The 18,528-nt window shown below is 42.3% G+C and overlaps 1 protein-coding gene across 1 annotated transcript in view; it reads right to left on the bottom strand.

The window, feature by feature from the left end:
• The window catches only part of syt7a (synaptotagmin VIIa), a 49,362-nt gene that overhangs the window by 14,286 nt on the left and 16,548 nt on the right, over positions 1–18,528 (bottom strand). The window contains exons 3-9 of the mRNA XM_056416206.1: positions 14,281–14,360; positions 12,789–12,923; positions 9,375–9,542; positions 7,590–7,873; positions 6,889–7,138; positions 6,749–6,847; positions 2,622–2,753 (exon numbers count right to left, since the gene is read on the bottom strand). Coding sequence (XP_056272181.1) covers positions 2,622–2,753; positions 6,749–6,847; positions 6,889–7,138; positions 7,590–7,873; positions 9,375–9,542; positions 12,789–12,923; positions 14,281–14,360 — 1,148 coding nt within the window. The remainder of the gene's footprint in view (positions 1–2,621; positions 2,754–6,748; positions 6,848–6,888; positions 7,139–7,589; positions 7,874–9,374; positions 9,543–12,788; positions 12,924–14,280; positions 14,361–18,528) is intronic.

Here is an 18,528-nt window from a genome sequence, read left to right as displayed (position 1 = left end):
ACGCTAAACTTATTATTTTGGGAGATAGGGAGATGTTATTGAGAGGGGTGCATCCTTAAATATGAAGGGAAATATTTTGTCTTTTAGTGTGTGAGGTAGCTGGCGAGGAAAGGGTTTATTTTTAGCAGCATGTTTAAGTAAGTGATTAACATGTTGTGGAATAATGAGGAGCGCTCTGAACCCTCGGTGGAGCTACAGAGATGGGGCTCTCGGAGCAGCAGAGGATGATTGAAGGAAGCTAATGAGCAGGAGGGAGTTGAAAGGGTAAAAAAAAAAAAAACATAAAAATACATCTGAAATACAACAGTCACCAATGGGAGGTCTGTGTAAAGGCAGTGAAAAAGACAAACACATAGAGATGAAATGGTGCAAGAGAATGGCATCGCGATGGGGGAGATAATTATCGGGGGAAAAAGACCACCGGCATGAGAAAATGTTGCTTTTATGTCACGCTGGACTGTTATCGCCAAAAAAAGGACGAGTGAGAATCACACTGCCTTGATGTATGAACTAGTTGCTGCTTTCCAGCTAACATCCGGATCTCTTTACTCATCTCATCATTTCAAGTATTTTGTCCACATTTGGTTTTTATATTCAGCTCTCATATTTACCTTCGCATTGAAAATGCCGGAAGGTTATGTTTTGATCGCCGTGTATTTATTTATTTATTTATTACCTTCGCATTGAAAATGCCGGAAGATTATGTTTTGATCGCCGTGTATTTATTTATTTATTTATTTATTTATTTGTATGCGTGTTATTCGCAAATCTCAAAAAGTATTGAACCGAATCGCATGAAATTTGGTGGGATGATTGTTTATTATCCGGGGACCAGTTGATTAGATTTTGGGATCGATCGGGTCAAAGGTCAAAGGTCATGAACAGGTCAAAATCTTTCGCAGAACTCAAAAAGTATTGAACCGAATCGCATGAAATTTGGTGGGATGATTGTTTATTATCCGGGGACCAGTTGATTAGATTTTGGGATCGATCGGGTCAAAGGTCAAAGGTCATGAACAGGTCAAAATCTTTCGCAGAACTCAAAAGTATTGAACCGAATCGCATGAAATTTGGTGGGATGATTGTTTATTATCCGGGGACCAGTTGATTCGATTTTGGGATCGATCGGGTCAAAGGTCAAAGGTCATGAACAGGTCAAAATCTTTCGCAGAACTCAAAAAGTATTGAACCGAATCGCATGAAATTTGGTGGGATGATTGTTTATTATCCGGGGACCAGTTGACTAGATTTTGGGATCGATCGGGTCAAAGGTCAAGGTCAAAGGTCATGAACAGGTCAAAATGTTCTTGAATCGCATGAAATTTGGTGGGATGATTGGTTATTATCCGGGGACCATTTGATTAGATTTTGGGATCAATCGGGTCAAAGGTCAAGGTCAAGGTCATGGAAAGGTCAAACTCTTTCTACCTTCGCATTGAAAATGCGGAAGGTTATGTTTTGATCGCCGTGTATTTATTTATTTATTTATTTATTTGTATGCGTGTTATTCGCATAACACAAAAACTATTAAACCGAATCGCATGAAATTTGGTGGGATGATTGGTTATTATCCGGGGACCATTTGATTAGATTGTGGGATCAATCGGGTCAAAGGTCAAGGTCATGAAAAGGTCAACATTTTATTTTTACCATAGCGCGGTCAATTTTTATCCAATTGGCATGCAACTAATGCCAACATGTTCGTAATTCAATGCCCAATCTTGTGATATGCGAAGGTATGCGCTCTACCGAGTGCCCATTCTAGTTTATTTATTTATTTATTTATTTATTTATTTGTATGCGTGTTATTCGCAAATCTCAAAAAGTATTTAACGATTTATTTTTGGATCGATCGGGTCAAAGGTCAAAGGTCATGAACATGTCAAAATCTCGCAGAACTCAAAAGTATTGAACCGAATCGCATGAAATTTGGTGGGATCATTGTTTATTATCCGGGGACCAGTTGATTAGATTTTGGGATCGATCGGGTCAAAGGTCAAAGGTCATGAACAGGTCAAAATCTTTCGCAGAACTCAAAAAGTATTGAACCGAATCGCATGAAATTTGGTGGGATGATTGTTTATTATCCGGGGACCAGTTGACTAGATTTTGGGATCGATCGGGTCAAAGGTCAAAGGTCATGAACAGGTCAAAATGTTCTTGAATCGCCTGAAATTTGGTGGGATGATTGGTTATTATCCGGGGACCATTTGATTAGATTTTGGGATCAATCGGGTCAAAGGTCAAGGTCATGGAAAGGTCAAACTCTTTTTTTACCATAGCACGATACATTTTTGTCCAATTGGCATGCAACTAATGCCAAAATGTTCATAATTCAATGCCCAATCTTGTGATATGCGAAGGTATGCGCTCTACCGAGTGCCCATTCTAGTTATTTCTGTAACAGCGTTGAGCTCTGGGGCTATTTCAGGTGCGGGTCTGTGGCACAATGCACTTGAGTGCCGTGACTCACCGAAAACAGCACAAAACAAAACTACTCTTCGCTACCAAGATTCTGAACTGATCTCTTCTTTTCTTTGATATGATATCCTTCACGTACTTTCATTTGCATCCCATCATTCTCTCACACACAACAAGCACTCTCATGCATTATCTGGTACCTCTTGTCAGGAGGGGGCTCCTGATTGGATGGTGGAGGTGCCTGCGCTGTTTCCTGCAGGTCAGGGATATTGGCAAAGTCATCTTGCTCGGCCACACCGATGGCCAGAGCCAGGACCACCAGCTTCCCCTCACTGGCGCCCCATAAAATAAATACGATAAAGAGATAGATACAGAGGAAGAACGAGGGGCCAGAAAAAAGAGAACAGATACAAAGGATAGGGAAATCAGACATAAAGAAGGTGTGGTGCAGGGGGAGAGAAGAAAAGAGAGGTCATTTTAAGTGACAGTAAATACAGAAAGCAGAGAGGCGGTGGGACATTAAGAGACTGTATGACATTAAAAAGAGGAAAGAGTTACCGAGACATTGGTCATAAGATGACAAATACAACTCCCCGGCAGTAAGCACTTAGTCCAGGGAAGGATACCTTAAACTTAAAGGCCAAATTAATAATAACGTAATGATTTTTATGAAGTGGTGCTGACAACAGGTGCAGGCTGTGTTCACATCGTACAGGCAACAAATAAATGAAGGGAGCTGTTGGTGATTAGTTCATGATTGTTAATGGATGTGATATTCAGCAGCTTGCACATCAGTTTCCACACATGTACACGGTATATACGGGCCTGTATGCATACACACACACACACACACACACTCACAGTAATTCATTTAGTTATTTAGCCTGCCTTCTGCTTTCCCTCCAGACTCACCTTTACCATCGAACATGTCGTCTTTCTCCAGAGTTAAGATTGAATTAAGCCTCATTAAGAAGATCTGGACTAATTGTTTCTATTTGAGTGACACATTATCTTGAGGTGCTCGGTGTATGTCACCGTTTTCTGGGTCACTGCTCTCTCACTCGCCGTGTTGCTCTCTTCTCATTTCATCTTCTCTATTATGCCACGCTCGCTCTCCAAATCCCCTTTCGCCCTCATCGCTATCCTCGGCTCTTAATTCTCTGCCTCCTTCCCTACTTCCTGTCACCCACACCCCCGGTTCTATAGCTTAAGCCTCTCACTGCGTTACAATACCTCGCTAAGAAAATACAGTGCTGCCAAGCCGTGGAAAGATATCCCCCTAAACTTCACAATTACTTTTTTTTTACGTGCTGTCAAAAGCTTTTCTCCCAGCTTGTTTAATCATTTCCCGATAATACGCGTACAGCAGTGGTTCCCAGCCTTTTAGGTCAGACAACCACAAGAAACCCACAACCGCTTTCAGCATAATTTACCTACACCACACGCCATAAATGTTTCCATGTAAAGTGATTGTACCTATATTATTAATCTCAAACGTTAATCCATCACTTTTAGCTGTCAATCTGAACTTTTAGTCATTCATTATTTTTATTTATGACTTTTGGCTAACGATGTCAACTGTTTATCCTAACTATAACCTTTCTATTTATGGCATTTAGCTATTTCAACTGTTTATCAATCACTTAAAGCAAACTGTAAACTTTTTATCTTTTCTTAAAGCTAACAATTGGCCTTTTAGCCATTACATTTCTGCATATTCAATACTTTATTTATTACTTTTAGCCAACTATTTCAATCATGTATCCATTACTATCATCAAACTATTTAAATCTTGTATCCATTACTTTTAGATCATTGTTTCTACTGACTATTCATGTATTCAATATTGAGTCAGTGTTGCAGCTGAATCCATATTTAAATTGCTTTTTTCATATTAATTCCATAACTAAACCACTCAATAATATCTCCACATATAATCTAGAATCTGCAGGGCCGAAACGGTTCTAAATAGTTTGATCATTGACCTCTATTAAAGCCGATCAGATGACACAAAACAATGCAAGAACATACATCTAAAATGGCTTAGATCAATCAATCTTTATACTATGTATATTGTTTTTAAGTAAATGTAAAACAAATTCAAAACAAATCCAATGGCATGGGGATTATAGTGGTACGTTAGATTATTGGCTAATTGTCAATGGATCGGCTGTCAAGTTAGAACATTTACACTCAAAAGTATTGGTAAAACACTTCAATTAATCCACCCAACATTAAGGACACGAGAGAGGGGGCAGACATTAATGACACTGGATAAATTACTGATTTTAAGCCAAAAATCAGGGAGAACATTCACCCAATAAATGCATATGGTCAAAAGGCTCCAAAGGCTAGAGGTCTGTGTCAACAATTTCATCACTTTCATTGAGCAACGATTCACACAGATAGGGAATCTGGCCAAGATTGAACTGAACTGGCTTGAACCGTGGGTCGTGTCTATGACTAGTCTGCTCTGTAATCAATCATATGAGGTGTTGCTGTAGCAAAGAAGGAAATACATCACAAAATGTGACATGACACTGTCACATTTCCAATGATGAGTTGACTAATTTAGTTGAGTATTATGGCCGATGTTGTCATTGACCTTGGTTGTGTTACATTTGCTACTGTACATTGTTAGCGCTCCGCTAGCCGGTGACATTAGCTCAGCTGTGTCATATTCAGATGCCCAGAGAAGCTTTTAAAACAAATAACATTTAAAAAAAGTAATGGTGGGAAGCTTCTGTAAAATGGATTCAGTGCAAAGAGACATGAAACTTGTGTTTTACTGGCAGTGTCCTTTGCTTCATCACCCCCTCTCTCCCTCCCGTGCTGCCCTCCCTCCCCTTCTGGCCTGAAGTAACAATATGTCGGAGACGTAATGGTGCTGGTGACATAAGATCAATGCTTCAGGGTTAACACAAACCTACACACACACACACAGGGCTGCTCGAATCTTCTTCTTTTACCGTTGCACAGCGACGCGTGGACCTACACCAGCTGACGCACATGTCAGCAGGCTAACTGCACAACCAGCATTAGCATAAAAATGACAGCGGTACCAGAAAAAGAGGTGCAATTTTAGTTGCTCATTAAATGTGGATTAGGCCTATTGGTGTGTCTCCAAAGCAGGATAGTTAAATTTGTAATTTGTGAAATTGGGCTATACAAATAAACTGAATTGAATTGAATTGAATAAACACTCATTCAGAAAGATGGCTCTGAAATAACATCATGTGATTGAGTAGGATGGCATGAATATAAAATGCGACTTTTTATGACATCGATCTCATGAATATTACCAACTAGCACCACCAGCTCTGTGCTGCAAAAACAATTGCAGCCGACAGGCTGAATGCCATCCAAGCAGATGTTACTGTTTTGCAGAGCGAACAGAGTAAACATTGAAGAATTCTTCACGGGAAGGGTATGAAAAAGCGCACAATATGTCACAACTTCTGTGCCATTTTTCATGAACATGATAGTATTTCATTCTAAAATGAGGAATAATGCTTATTTCTTAACAGATTGCTCAATAAGAAGCTTTGTAATTCATAACTGATCACTGATACATTACTTTATATGGACTAAACTATTATTGCTCACAAAGTATTATTTAATAAAACAATCAGTTTCAGCCGAGATTTGAAAGGATCATAAAACAAGTGGCCATGTACTCCCCCTCGAAGATTAAAATCTAATAATCTATAATTGTTATTATCTATCTATGATGTCTTGATTACATGTTGATCCATCTCTTACACAACCATAGGGCCTAGCGCGAGAAAACAACAGCTTATTTACATTTTGTTTAAATTGTTCCTATTTCTCCTCATCTTACATTAACTTCATCATCTTACATTAACAAACAGTATGGACTAAATGTACGTGTTACAGTGAAAGCAATGGCAACTTTGTGCAAGAAAATCCTGCACATGCTCCAAACACACAATCCTGTATAGCCGTGAACCAATAACACACACCTACACAATACACATTTATGCATGTATGCACACAGTCACACGGCACATCATTTTGAAAGACAGAAGTAATATCCTTCCCTGGATATCAGATGCAAACTGAAAATAAACGTCCGAAAGAAGAGGCACAGAACACAAAGGTAAAAGCAGATTAGTTAGTACCTAAACATACATTAAGAATAACGCTTATAATAATTAGATTCTAAGACATTAATTGCAAAGCATTACCTAAAACAAATGCTTTAAATAACTCTGCTTAGCATAACCGTACTGTAATCCACAGAGAAAGGCCTGAAGCAGGTAGCACTACAAACACTGGGTATGAAGGAAGACTTGAAGAAACTCACAGGAAGGACTTGACGTCCATGCCACGACTTCGCATCTGGTCCATCGTGTAATCCCAGCTGCCAGGATTGGCGCGAGAGCGCCCTGCAGCTCCAGCTCCCCTACAGCGAGAGGCCCCTGCTCCTGAGGGGCTGCCCCGTACACCCCTGGGACCGCCTCGTGTACCTGCACCCCCATCCTCACCACTGCCGCTACCTCCCCCGCCTCCCCCAGGCTGTCCGGGTGCAGTGTGTAATTGTCCCAAACTTTGGGATGTGGTGGGGTGGTGGCCGAGACCAGGGCCTGGTGGTTGGATGAGAGGCTGCTGAAGACTCTGCTGGCGCAGCAGCGTCCGAGGCCGGGTGGGGATGTGCTCCAAAGTGGACGTATACGATAACACTGGACCCCCAAAGCTGGGAGGGCAGAGGAGCAGGGAGGAAAGAGAGCGCGAAGAAGGCCACGGTCGGCATAGGATGGGATGATGAGGAGGGAGGATGGAGTCAGAGGCCACGGAAGAGGAAGAAGGACAAGTAGATGTAGGAGAGGCGCCGTGGCAACAGGAGGTGAGTTGGTCAGGAGCGGTGAGGTCAGGAGATGAGATGTAGAAGAGAGGGAAAGAATCATCATAGATGAGACAAGGCGGCACAGGGCAGTAGGGAGACACCGCGGAGGTCAGGTTGACGCCAGAATAGACACAGGAGAGTTCATCCAAACAGGAAGTTGATGACCGAGAGGGGGAGGAGACAGGAAGAAGAGTGATGTTTGATGACAAAGAGAAGAAGGAGGCAGAGGGAGGAGCGTTTGGAGGTGGAGACAGGAGGAGGAGGAGAGAGAAAGAGAGCAACGTGAGGCAGCAGCAATAACAGCAGTAGCAGAAATAGCAGTAGACGGTGCAGCCCGAGTGGTCGCCGTGAGCCGCGTGCTGCTCACGGCGCCGCGCCGGGCAGCAGCCTGCGGGCGGGGAGCTCGCCCTGTTCGCCTGCGTCAGATCTGTGTGCACCGTGCGGGTCTGTGCGGTCAGAGCGTGCTGTCTGCGTGAGGGTGTGTTTCGCGCGGGCAGCGGTCGGATGTGCACCGTCCGCGTGGCGCGATTCTGAGCTACGTGACTGCGTCGAGGCGTGTGGGTCGTCGCTTTGCAGGTTCCAGGCCTTCTCGATGAGGGTTTTTTGGTCTGGTGAGAGATCCCCATGTCCTCTACTCGTCAGTTAACTTTTTCCATCTCTGAGAGCCTCTCTTCCTGCCTCTTTTTGGTCTTTTAAATATGTGCTGCACCTCTAGAGACATCCCAACAGCCAACCAAGTCGTACAGTATGACTCCCTCCCTCTGTCAGCCTCTCATTTTCCACTCCTCCCCTTCATAAATGCTATTTAATTAGCTCATGCCTTTCTCACTAATGTTATTACTGTTATGTTATTTAGATGCCAACACTTATTAAAAGATCATTCCTGTGTTTTGTGGGCTCTACAGTATCCTGTATAATCCTTTGTGTCATTTTTTCTTCTCACCAAATGTATCTTCCTCTCTCAGATCACTGTGTAGCTCAGACTGGAATTAGGTCACGAGAGAGCTATTCACATCAGTTCGGTGCAGTTTACTGCAAAATACTTCACCTGACATAATTCTGCATGAGGCTTTTCATGTCCATCATATCTGACTATCACAATAAAAAGGGATACTAAAGGGTGATGGAAGGTTTTGTAGAAATAAAACATGGTGTGGGCCAAACAGAAGAAGAACAAAAGAAGTTGCTTTACACAGCGACAGAAAGATGGGGAGTGCGATGTGAACGATAAGAGCAGAGGGGTGTCGATGGAGGAGAGGCAGAAAATGGGGTGCGAGACACAAACACAAGAGACACATACTTATAGCGGCCTGAAAATAGAATCCAATTATAGACAGGGGGCAAAAAGAAAGATGAGAAGAGGAGAGAAGAGAAGGAGGGGATGAGGAGTGAGGGAGTGACGAGCGTGAATGTGTTGTGGAGGAAGCATCACAGGCACGAGGTGCCAAAGGAAGGTGCAAAAAAACTCATGAAGAACTGAAAACTTACTGCCTCATATACAACACGCTGAATATAGACCCGAACTTGTGTCATACGTCATGGCTGTGGGATATGCAGTCGGCGGCCAACCAGTCCATGTTCAAGCATAGCGATTAAGTAAAAGGTGGGTTGGAAAAGTATGAGTCATTATCTCAGTCAGTATGCGAAGATTAGATTATTTCTGTTACGTATTTTTTTAAAGTACACTTGCAGGCAGTGCAGTGGCACATAAATAAATCATCTCCTCCTGCAGATGCATCCACTGGGCTACATTGTGCAGCTGGGCCGACTGTCAGCTGAAGGTTTGAGTCAGTGGGATACAGCTCGGGCAACTATTGTTATCTTCTGGTGATGATGAGAGTTCACATTTCCCGAGTGCTCACACTTTGATCTGTGCCAGCACCGGAGCTGCACTCTCCTCCCTGCTGAACTTGACCTAACTCTCCTTGTGTCTACTCAGAACGGACTCATTCATCTAAACATAGCTGCTGCTGCTGCTGCTGAGGTAAAAACTAGGAATAACATTTGCATTGTTAAAATGTGTCAATTCTGCTTGCACAGTGAAACGTGTTTTTTTTCTTCTTTTTCTTCCCGGTTCTGAACTCACTCGCTGGGTCTCAATCCTCCGGTCTGCATGTGGCCCTGGACGGTCTGCCACCTCCCGGCCTTCACTCCCTCTGTCACCATGCTCTTCACGCTGTCATTGCGATAATGAGCCCCCCCATCATCCCCATGCCCAGTTGCTGCCCCCTTCTGACCCCCTGACACTGCCCCACTAAGAGAGAGAGAGACAGGGTGCCGAGGTACCACAGCAGACAGAAGGTACAGGAGAGGGAGAATAATGACAGGCAGAGGAAAAAAAGACCAAAGAGCGTGAGAAAGACAGACAAACCCACACATACATACACAGGGAAATATATTGAGTAACCACATGGCTAAGGGGGTGAGACAGATCAGTAGAGTGTGTGACGAGGGCAGGTCTAGTTTTCCAGGCCAAGTAAGAGGCAGGAGGAGGAAAAGGTCTGTGTGGAGTCCAGTGTGGAGGAAGACAGGGATGGGGGAGAGGAGAGCAGGGAGGAAGAGGAGGAAACGGAGAATTTACAGGGAGCCTGTGGAGGATGGAAAACCAGCAAGAAGTCACTCCTTTGGGCCTGGAGGACCAATACTACACCTGCCAGCATTCACTAGTGGCAACAGTGTGTGGATGCTGGTTATTTAGGTCTCATTCTCTCATTCATTTAGGCATTTGGGGCCTGAGATGTGCTACTATACAAGCCAATGCTATAGAAGCAACTTAGAGCAACTGGAGGACGGCTTGAACTCAAAGTGCCTCACGAGCAAATAGCAACTCATTTGGGAGATCATCCAAAGTGATATTCTGTTATATTCTAAAGAGTTGCTTGTCATCCGATCACCACTTAGCATCGATACCGGTAAACAGGGAGTAATGAGATACCTGCACCACGCAGTAGAAAGGGCAATCTATCAATATCAACCTCTTAAAATGGTGCAGCAGGGAATTCATGTTAATACTTGGATTTCCTCTCCAAGCTGGTTTTAGGTTTAAAATGTCACGTCTACTCTAAATGCAGTGATGGTAAAAAAAATAAAGCACAGTAGTGCCCTCTGGTGACATGACTACATTTCATTAATATGCTTGGTGCTCCTGCTCCAGGAGACACAAAATATGAGGCACAGATAACACTGTCGTCTGTTGTGTATGCATGGGAGGGGAGGGGAGGGGAGGGGAGGGGAGGGGAGGGGTGCTACACTTGCATCATGTCTCTTTGAAGGTCAACTTTCACATTCAATTCTGAACAACTGATCTGCCAGAGCATGTGGATAAGTCATCAATCACAACAACAGCATGAAGCAACGGTCAACACAAGAGCTGGGGCCTCATTTATCGAGCACACAGTGAAAGTCTTTACTCTTTAATAAAAGTAGGAACACATAAATAAAGGGACCATGAATCACTAAAAGCATTTACAGGAATACGGTGTTCTGATATCAATCATGTTTCTGACTGACAGTCGAAGGGATTTATAAAAGAAATATAGTCACAGAGTCGTTGACAGTTTTTCATCTTGAAGCTGTCAAATGTATCAAATTAAGTATAATATACTTGATGCATACATTTTAAAATAGCGTTATGTTACTTCACCATGACTTTAAGATTGTGTCACTCCCGTTGCTGACATCAAATATAAAACAAGTTCAATATTTAAAAATTATCGTATTGAACTTCCAATCCGATAAATCCTTAAACATGGGGACTGATTGTGTCAGGCAGCTAACCTGTTTGATAAATGAGGCCCAGCGTCACTACAGATGACAGAGATTGAAAGCTGCTGATCTCGAGAGAATCTCAAACTGGAAATGATTCCCAGCGGTCTTTTGGCTTTAGTATGGTTCAAGTCAGTAGGCCGCCCCATCTCACCAACTTAAAATATATTTGTAATGTTTTCATATTCTACCGGCTCACATGCGTCTTCAGAAAAAAAACAGCTGAATTTCCCATTACTGCAGTGAAAGGTTTCTGCTGGAAAGACAGAGCCACCTGAAAAAAAAGCTTAATGGACAATAAATGACAACCTTGAGGGTTTAAAAAAATAAAAAGTACTTCTCAAACATGAGCACTCGGGTCTAAAGATGGTTTCCTGAGATCAGCAGCCATCATCTTCAGGCAGAGTTTTCAGACAGCAATCCATATGTCCACCGCCATCATGAGCAAAGAGCTGCCTCCTTTCTGCAGGCCATTAAACACACCGGCCTCAACAGCTAGGTCTATTAAAGAGGACCAGTTATTAGACAGTTTATCAGACAGATGCCTGGTTGCAGGATGTCTCAGCTTAGAGCCTTTTCCGTGCCCGGAGGGGGAAAGGTATGACCTTGCTACTGCTTTATTGGATTCAAGTGCCTAGTGAGTGAAAAAATGACTTTTATTGCATCAAGTAAAACCACTGTTACCCTATCTCCCATATGGCAAACAGTAGACACAGTTGAAGTACCACAGAGTTAGTGCAGTACACATTATATTATGTGATGGGGATCAGAGAGAAGCCACAGATGAATGTAAACCACAGGTGAACACTGGCACCACACTGCAACCTGGTTCAATAGTCAACCCTCCACCACAACAACAACAACAACAACAACAACTATTTCAGTTCACATAAGCAAAAGGACAGGGAGATACAAAGATTGCAGATATGGTGGGTTAGGGTATGTTTTGTCTTTTTGAGAGGAAAGTTACTAGGGTTGTCCGTCTCCATGGTTACAGCCCAATGGGAAAGAGGTGAGAGGTTAGAAGTCAGGAGTTAGTGGGACGGGCAGGGCTGTAGGGAGTGGGGGGGCATCTGAACATGCGCCTCTGTTCATTAGAAGGTGACGGGATGTGAGAAGTAGCGGCAGAAATTTGCCCGCGGAGGTTACAGGGCTGTGCTGTTTTGACGCTGCAGTAATAGTCGAATGGCTGTCGCAGGGATGCTGTAATGTGTGTATGACATTTCCTGCACTCACATTTTCCAAACAGATTATGACTAATCATTAGTAACCATGTGTGGCCCTCAGGGTTCTAACATTGGCTGTGGTGTTATTGTTGGAGTTATTACTATTGTTGATGGAAGTCTCATTATAGAACAATAATAAGTCTAGAAATGTGAACGTTGTGTGCATTGGAACAATGTGGCATTTATGGCATGGGCTTTTGGCTAAATATCCCTGGTTACTTACGAGAAAATGTTGTCCACAGAAAAAAAGAAACTAATCAAGATTATGAAAGTCAGCTGCACAGCAGTATAACATCCACATCTAATAGTTCAATCTGATGAGTGGCTTGTGGCGGTGAAGGGTGCACAACTAGAAAAGAGGATTGTGTGAGGAGGGGAGAGGAGAGGAATGCATGGAAGGGACTAAAGGAAAGGAAATAGGGAAGGGAAAGGGCAGAGTGGCACTGCCCCTGCCTCCTTACAGCCCTGCTCAGCAGGAAGTTTCTTACCAACCTTGGACCAAGACTCACTTGAGTGTGAGGCGAGGATCTCCATATGGGGCATAGGGAGAAATGTTTAGTACGAACTCCTTGGGCGGATAGGAGCTCCACCTCTGCTGCACTGTGCTGCTGTCATTGTTATTCCAAAAGTCTCTGTCTAGATCACTGTGGCCAAAGAGAGAAACAAGTCAGAGCAATACAGCTATGGACAGCCTTCGGCACCAACCAACCATTCCCAACAGGCGTTCCTGCTGTGATGCGTTGGCTTGGTTTGAGGAAGAGCTTTTTTACAGCTGCACTGCATGGGAGTTTCAAACAGGCCCAGATTAATGTCTATTTTCCCACCTGAAGTTGACAAATCACCATTGTTGTGCGATAAATTTAAAAAAAGGGGGCAGCCTGGGGGGAAAAGGCATTCACAAAAGCTTTTCATTAAGCAATGTGCTGGAGCGAAGACAGAGAGAAAGAGAAGGAGAAGCAGGAAAAGAGGAGGTCATAACCCGATGAATACATACAGCATGTGATTCATTTCTGTTCATCTAGCACGGCACCGCTGATGAACACATTAGAGTAAACATCAAGGAGTCCGGCCCCTGTCCTCGCCGTGAACGGTGGGAAGGCATGAACGCATGAGACACACGGTGAGATAAATCGCAGACAATCAAAGTAGAGGAGGAAAAGGTGAGCAGAATCACTGAGGTCATACGAGTCACACAGCAGTGGCCAGAGCTGTAGCACAGGGACAGAGCGGGAGAGAACGGTAGAGCACAAAGAGTTTGAAGCTGAGATGGCCAACTGAGCACACCAATGCTGCTGGAGCCAGTGAGAAAGAAAATGCAAAAACTCAGAGACCGAAGGGACTCGAGTCAGAATACATTCACATAGTCCATCTTTAGTGCTTAAAACCAGAAAATAAAAAGTAAAAAACGAGACAAAAATAGCGGAGACAGCCGCAGGCTATAGAAGAGAAGTGGTGATGAGCAGGTTAAGAGAGGCGTTTTGTGGACTTACATTACAAAGCTGACATTTCCTGGTGCTGACCTATAGTCGTGTTTCATCAAGAACAGAAGATACTGTAATCTTAGTTTGAGCCCTGGAAGAAATGTTAAATCAAAATCCCAAACATGTATATTCAAGAATTTTGCAAAGAGCACTCACAAGCCCCTCCCCCCTCTGTTTACTTAAACCTGCACCGGTTTAAGCCGTGCAGAGGCGGAGCGAAAGGCCTGCACTTAAGTGAGACCTATTTTACACCAATAAGATAAGTGCAGGCGCAGGCTCATCCAGCCAAGAGCTTCACAGGTAAAATAATGCAGATTTAATCTAAACTGATTAAATCACTAAACTCTCATTTAAAGTCTACCCGAACATGATCTCGTAGAGATTGTGCTCTTCGGGATAGAACACCAGGCATTATTTTCTGCCTTGTTTATGTGTGTGTATGTCACAGCGTTCAAAGCTGAACCAAATAGAGTTTATTATCACCAGATTATTCTACCCCAACCAGTTACCAGGCGCTTACTTGATGGCTTTCTTCTCCCCTCGCCCACGTGCCGAGTCTGGAGTGTCTGCTGTTTCCACTCCTGGCTTATTCCTCTTCCCCTTGAGCAGAGCAGAGGGAGGAGATGACAGAGAAAGCAGAGAAACAAAAGGTTAGCTTAGATTCATCCTTTGAAGCTTGGTTTTTGCTATACTAATTTCAAGTGTAAATGCCTCCTCCATTATCTCAGGAACACTGTGCCATCAGTCCTTTACCTGATGGTCGCTTGATTACACTCATCAAAGTCAAATCAAATCTGTTGTGGAGAGCCATTTCTGACTATGATTATCATTCGCACCACCCTGAAATTTACATGGCAATTGCCTTTTTAAAGTAATCCTCTGGGTACTGGAGAGAAGCCTCTAGAAAGTCTTGCACCAGCCTGATTTCAAATAGCTAGAGCATGACCTGCTGTAACCATGGAAATAATGGCAATTTAAAGGTTTCGGAAAGTGAGGTCTGCCGGGCGCATTCTACTGGAAAAGCTTATTACAGTTAAAGGTGTTTCACACATGTCACAATGCAAGTAATCTCTATTGACACGTTGCTAAGTGGGACAGGTAGGGGATCAGTCTAAAGCTGCCCTGCCCCCCAAATACCTGCTCCCCTGAAAGTGATGCTCTGATACACATCAAGGATGTATGCGAGGATTTTCCAGGCCAGAAAATGCGGAGGAGGAAAACACACTGAGCTGCCACCGAGGCTTGGCTTGGACGATTGGATCTTAAATTGAAGGGCAATTTCCTGTGTTGGGTTGTGTTGAGCTTGAGACTGGATATCCTGAACTATGCAACCTCCCTGCTTCCACTTTACTCTTATAATCATCCTTCGTAATGAGCCTTACCAGAACTCCCTTGCCCCATGGTACTAGGACCCGGCGACACCGTAACAGGTTTGTGTGTTTTGTCATGAAAGTTGTCGGGCTCTGGTCGGCTTTTATTTCAAAGCCAATGATAGCCTGATAATCAGACTTAATTGCCATTTTGTTTAATTGTTTATTTTTTCTTTAAGTACATTGTGTAGATGGCCAGATAGTCTGTGGCTCAGTAGAGCAAGGTCGTCCTTCAATCAAAGGATTGGCGGTTGGATTCCGCAAGTTCATGTCGATGTGTCCTTGGCCATGACACTTCACACCAAGTTGCTTCCGGAGCTGTGACAACGGTGTGCATGAATGGTGAGATAGTTCTGATGGGCAGGTGGCGCCTTGCATTAGCCCCATGAAATCAGTGTATGAATGCATGAATGATGACATTTAGTGTTAAAGTTGGAAGACTAGAAAAGCGCTGTAGAGTCAGTCCATTTACCAATTATGTATGTCACCTAATTTCTTGTTGGGCAGGTGGTTTTATTTGCCCTAAGTAGTAAGTGACGCATCCGTCCTGCTAATGTTATTTTAAGGTGACATTAGAAAGGCGGTAGCCATTGGGAGGACTGCCAACGGGGAAACATGGGGGGAAACTCTGAGACGCAATCAGCCAGAGGAATTGACTGAGTTGACTCACAGATCTGCGTATGTATGATGAATGCAATGGCCAGAAATAGCAGACCCGTATGGAAAGGCAAATTGTGCCACAGATTATGTACTGATCTTCAGTTCTTTACATGCAGACTGACATCAGCTCCATCATGTCCAGATAACACAGACATCATTTCAAACTACAGCCCACACCGTGGATATTGTGGCTTTGGATTTTGTTGGACCCGTTACAAAACCAGGGTTGACAATAGCGCTTCTGGGCAGAAATGATAATGCTCACAATGGCACGACTGTGCAAAAAACGAAATCTATCACACAAAAGAAAACAAAACCACTCATCTATTGTGTAATCGACACCAACCTGAAATAGAAAGGTCAACCGATGAGTAAACACTGATATGACAGGGACGACACAATAAACAGCTTTATTCAAGAGGTGTGTTTGTAATTTAAACTTCTGGATTGACTGTCTCTTTATAAGCTATCGTAGAAATGGAAGTCTATATACTGAACACATATCAGCATGTTCTCAGCCCACACCAGAGAGACCATTCATGGTCTTTCAAAGTCGCCTTTGGGCGTTTAATAGCTGTTATCATTGGCTTGACATGCTGGCTAAATACAGGACACGACTTCCTTGTTTTGTACAGCATTTTAGGAACACAAAGATGCATACAGCCAACTATTAAAGCTCGAAAACATATGCATACCCGGAAGAGAAAACTCTTCCCCTTACAAAAAAAAATCATTTCACATAAGCACAATAAATACTGTATTCTTGTACGTCAATTTCTGGGGAGGCGAAACTGTCTGAATTGGACGAGGACACGCTACTTAAGGAAGCTCATGTATCATTCAATGTCAAAATGTCAAGAAGGTGGAAAGACACGGAGAATGAGCAAGAGTCTAGTACAGAAAGAAGGGTGAGAGCTGAAAATAGAAACTAGATGTTTTAATTTCAGTTCCAAAAACAAGAACCATGCAGGACGGTATGTGAGATAACAAGATGGGAGGGAGGGACAGGTGTGAAAAATGAACTGGGAGAAACAATGAGTGTCAGGAAGTCCCGAGAGGATTGGATGTGAAAGCAAGAAATGGATGGGCAGTGAGTCTGACAATCCTCAATTCCATACACACACACACACACACACAGATTTACACAGCTTCAAACCCATCTCCTCCACCTTTCCCCATCAGCTCATTCACAAGAGTGGATAACAAACACTCTTCTTCTATCTTCAGGGTAATTGTGGAGGCTGCAGAGATCCATATCGTGATAAACATAACAAAGCTCATCAGCTCTAAATATAAGATACATAAAGAAATTCTGCTCAATACCCAAAATGAGAGTTAACGCATACCAATGGAAGAGTGAGCAATTCCCCCTCATCAGCCTCAACTCAAATGCCCTTGAAAATACTTAAGTCTAATTTAACCTTTCTGTTTTGTAATTAAAAAAACCCGTTAATAAATTTAATTTTCAAAAAGGCTTTTTGACTTTGTATTTGACTTCTATTTCAACAAAAAATAAACAAAAACAAATTAAAACTATTACATATAAAAAAAATAATTTTTGATTTGAACCTGTTGTTGTTAGAAATGGGTTTCGACCCGGTTTTAAATAAGATTATAAATCAATATTATAAATCAATATAAAGCCAATATAAGTGCACAGCCAGCCAAGTGACAGCCAGCCAGCTCTCAGCACAGTGAGCTTAGCTCTCTTCTTTTTTGCATTGTTTTCTTTAGGATCATTTAATTTACACAGGCAAGCTGTGAGAAAAAAACACAGGAACTTGTGAGAAAAAAAACTAGATGACTGGGTCACATGATCACAATTGACAGGGTCACAATCACTTGGTATACAAAGAACCCTGCTATGAAGGAAGACAGGTGTGACAAAAGAAAAGGAAGTAAGACAGAAAAGCAGTAAAGTAAGCTGCACAGAAGACAGGAAAAGAAAACTCAAAAAGTGTCACTGCATCTAAACACACACACAAACACACCACACACACACACACACATACAACACAGTTTCGTTTTCTGATTTTTTTTTTTTTTTTTTTTGAAACTAGAAACTAATTCTATTGGTTTGATTTGCTTGATTGGTTGTTTGTTTTTTGTTTTGTTCTATAATTTTCTATTTTGTTATTTTGTGTTTCTATTTTTTTTTTATTTTGTATTCAAGTTCTATTACCTTTTAGCCTTTTTCTTGATTTTTTTTTTCTTGATAATTATATATAACACCATAAATGTTGCTATAGTTAATAATAATATTATTAAAAAAAAATAATAAAAAAAAAAAAAAATAAGAGATGTGTTTCACCCTCAGTAATGTTCAGGCAACCTCAGTACAACACATTTTATTTATTTATTTATTCTTTATTTATTTATTTCTTTTTTTTTATTTTAATTTATACTGACAAAACGAAAAGGCAAAAAACCCCAACCCAAAAAAAATATTAAAACCAATATTTTTCATGATAAGGAAAGCCTAACAAGGTAAGAAACAAATTGAATGATAGATAATTGTTGTGTTGTTATTTTTTTAGCTGATTTAAGACACGGGTCAAAACCGACCCGTTAACATAAGAGATGGTAACAGAAAGCTAACACAGGAGGAAGGTTAAACCAGCCGTCTTTTTTTTCCTGCGACAAATGGTTTCACACGATTACAGTATTCAGTGTTGTCTGGCTCAGATCCATGAGTTTAAAATAGCTCCGGGGAGTCAACTAACACACGTGTAACTTCA

This window comes from Pseudoliparis swirei, chromosome 6 (assembly GCF_029220125.1).
Source record: "Pseudoliparis swirei isolate HS2019 ecotype Mariana Trench chromosome 6, NWPU_hadal_v1, whole genome shotgun sequence".
Lineage (NCBI taxonomy): Eukaryota > Metazoa > Chordata > Actinopteri > Perciformes > Liparidae > Pseudoliparis > Pseudoliparis swirei.
This window is presented reverse-complemented; position numbering and strand designations above follow the sequence as displayed.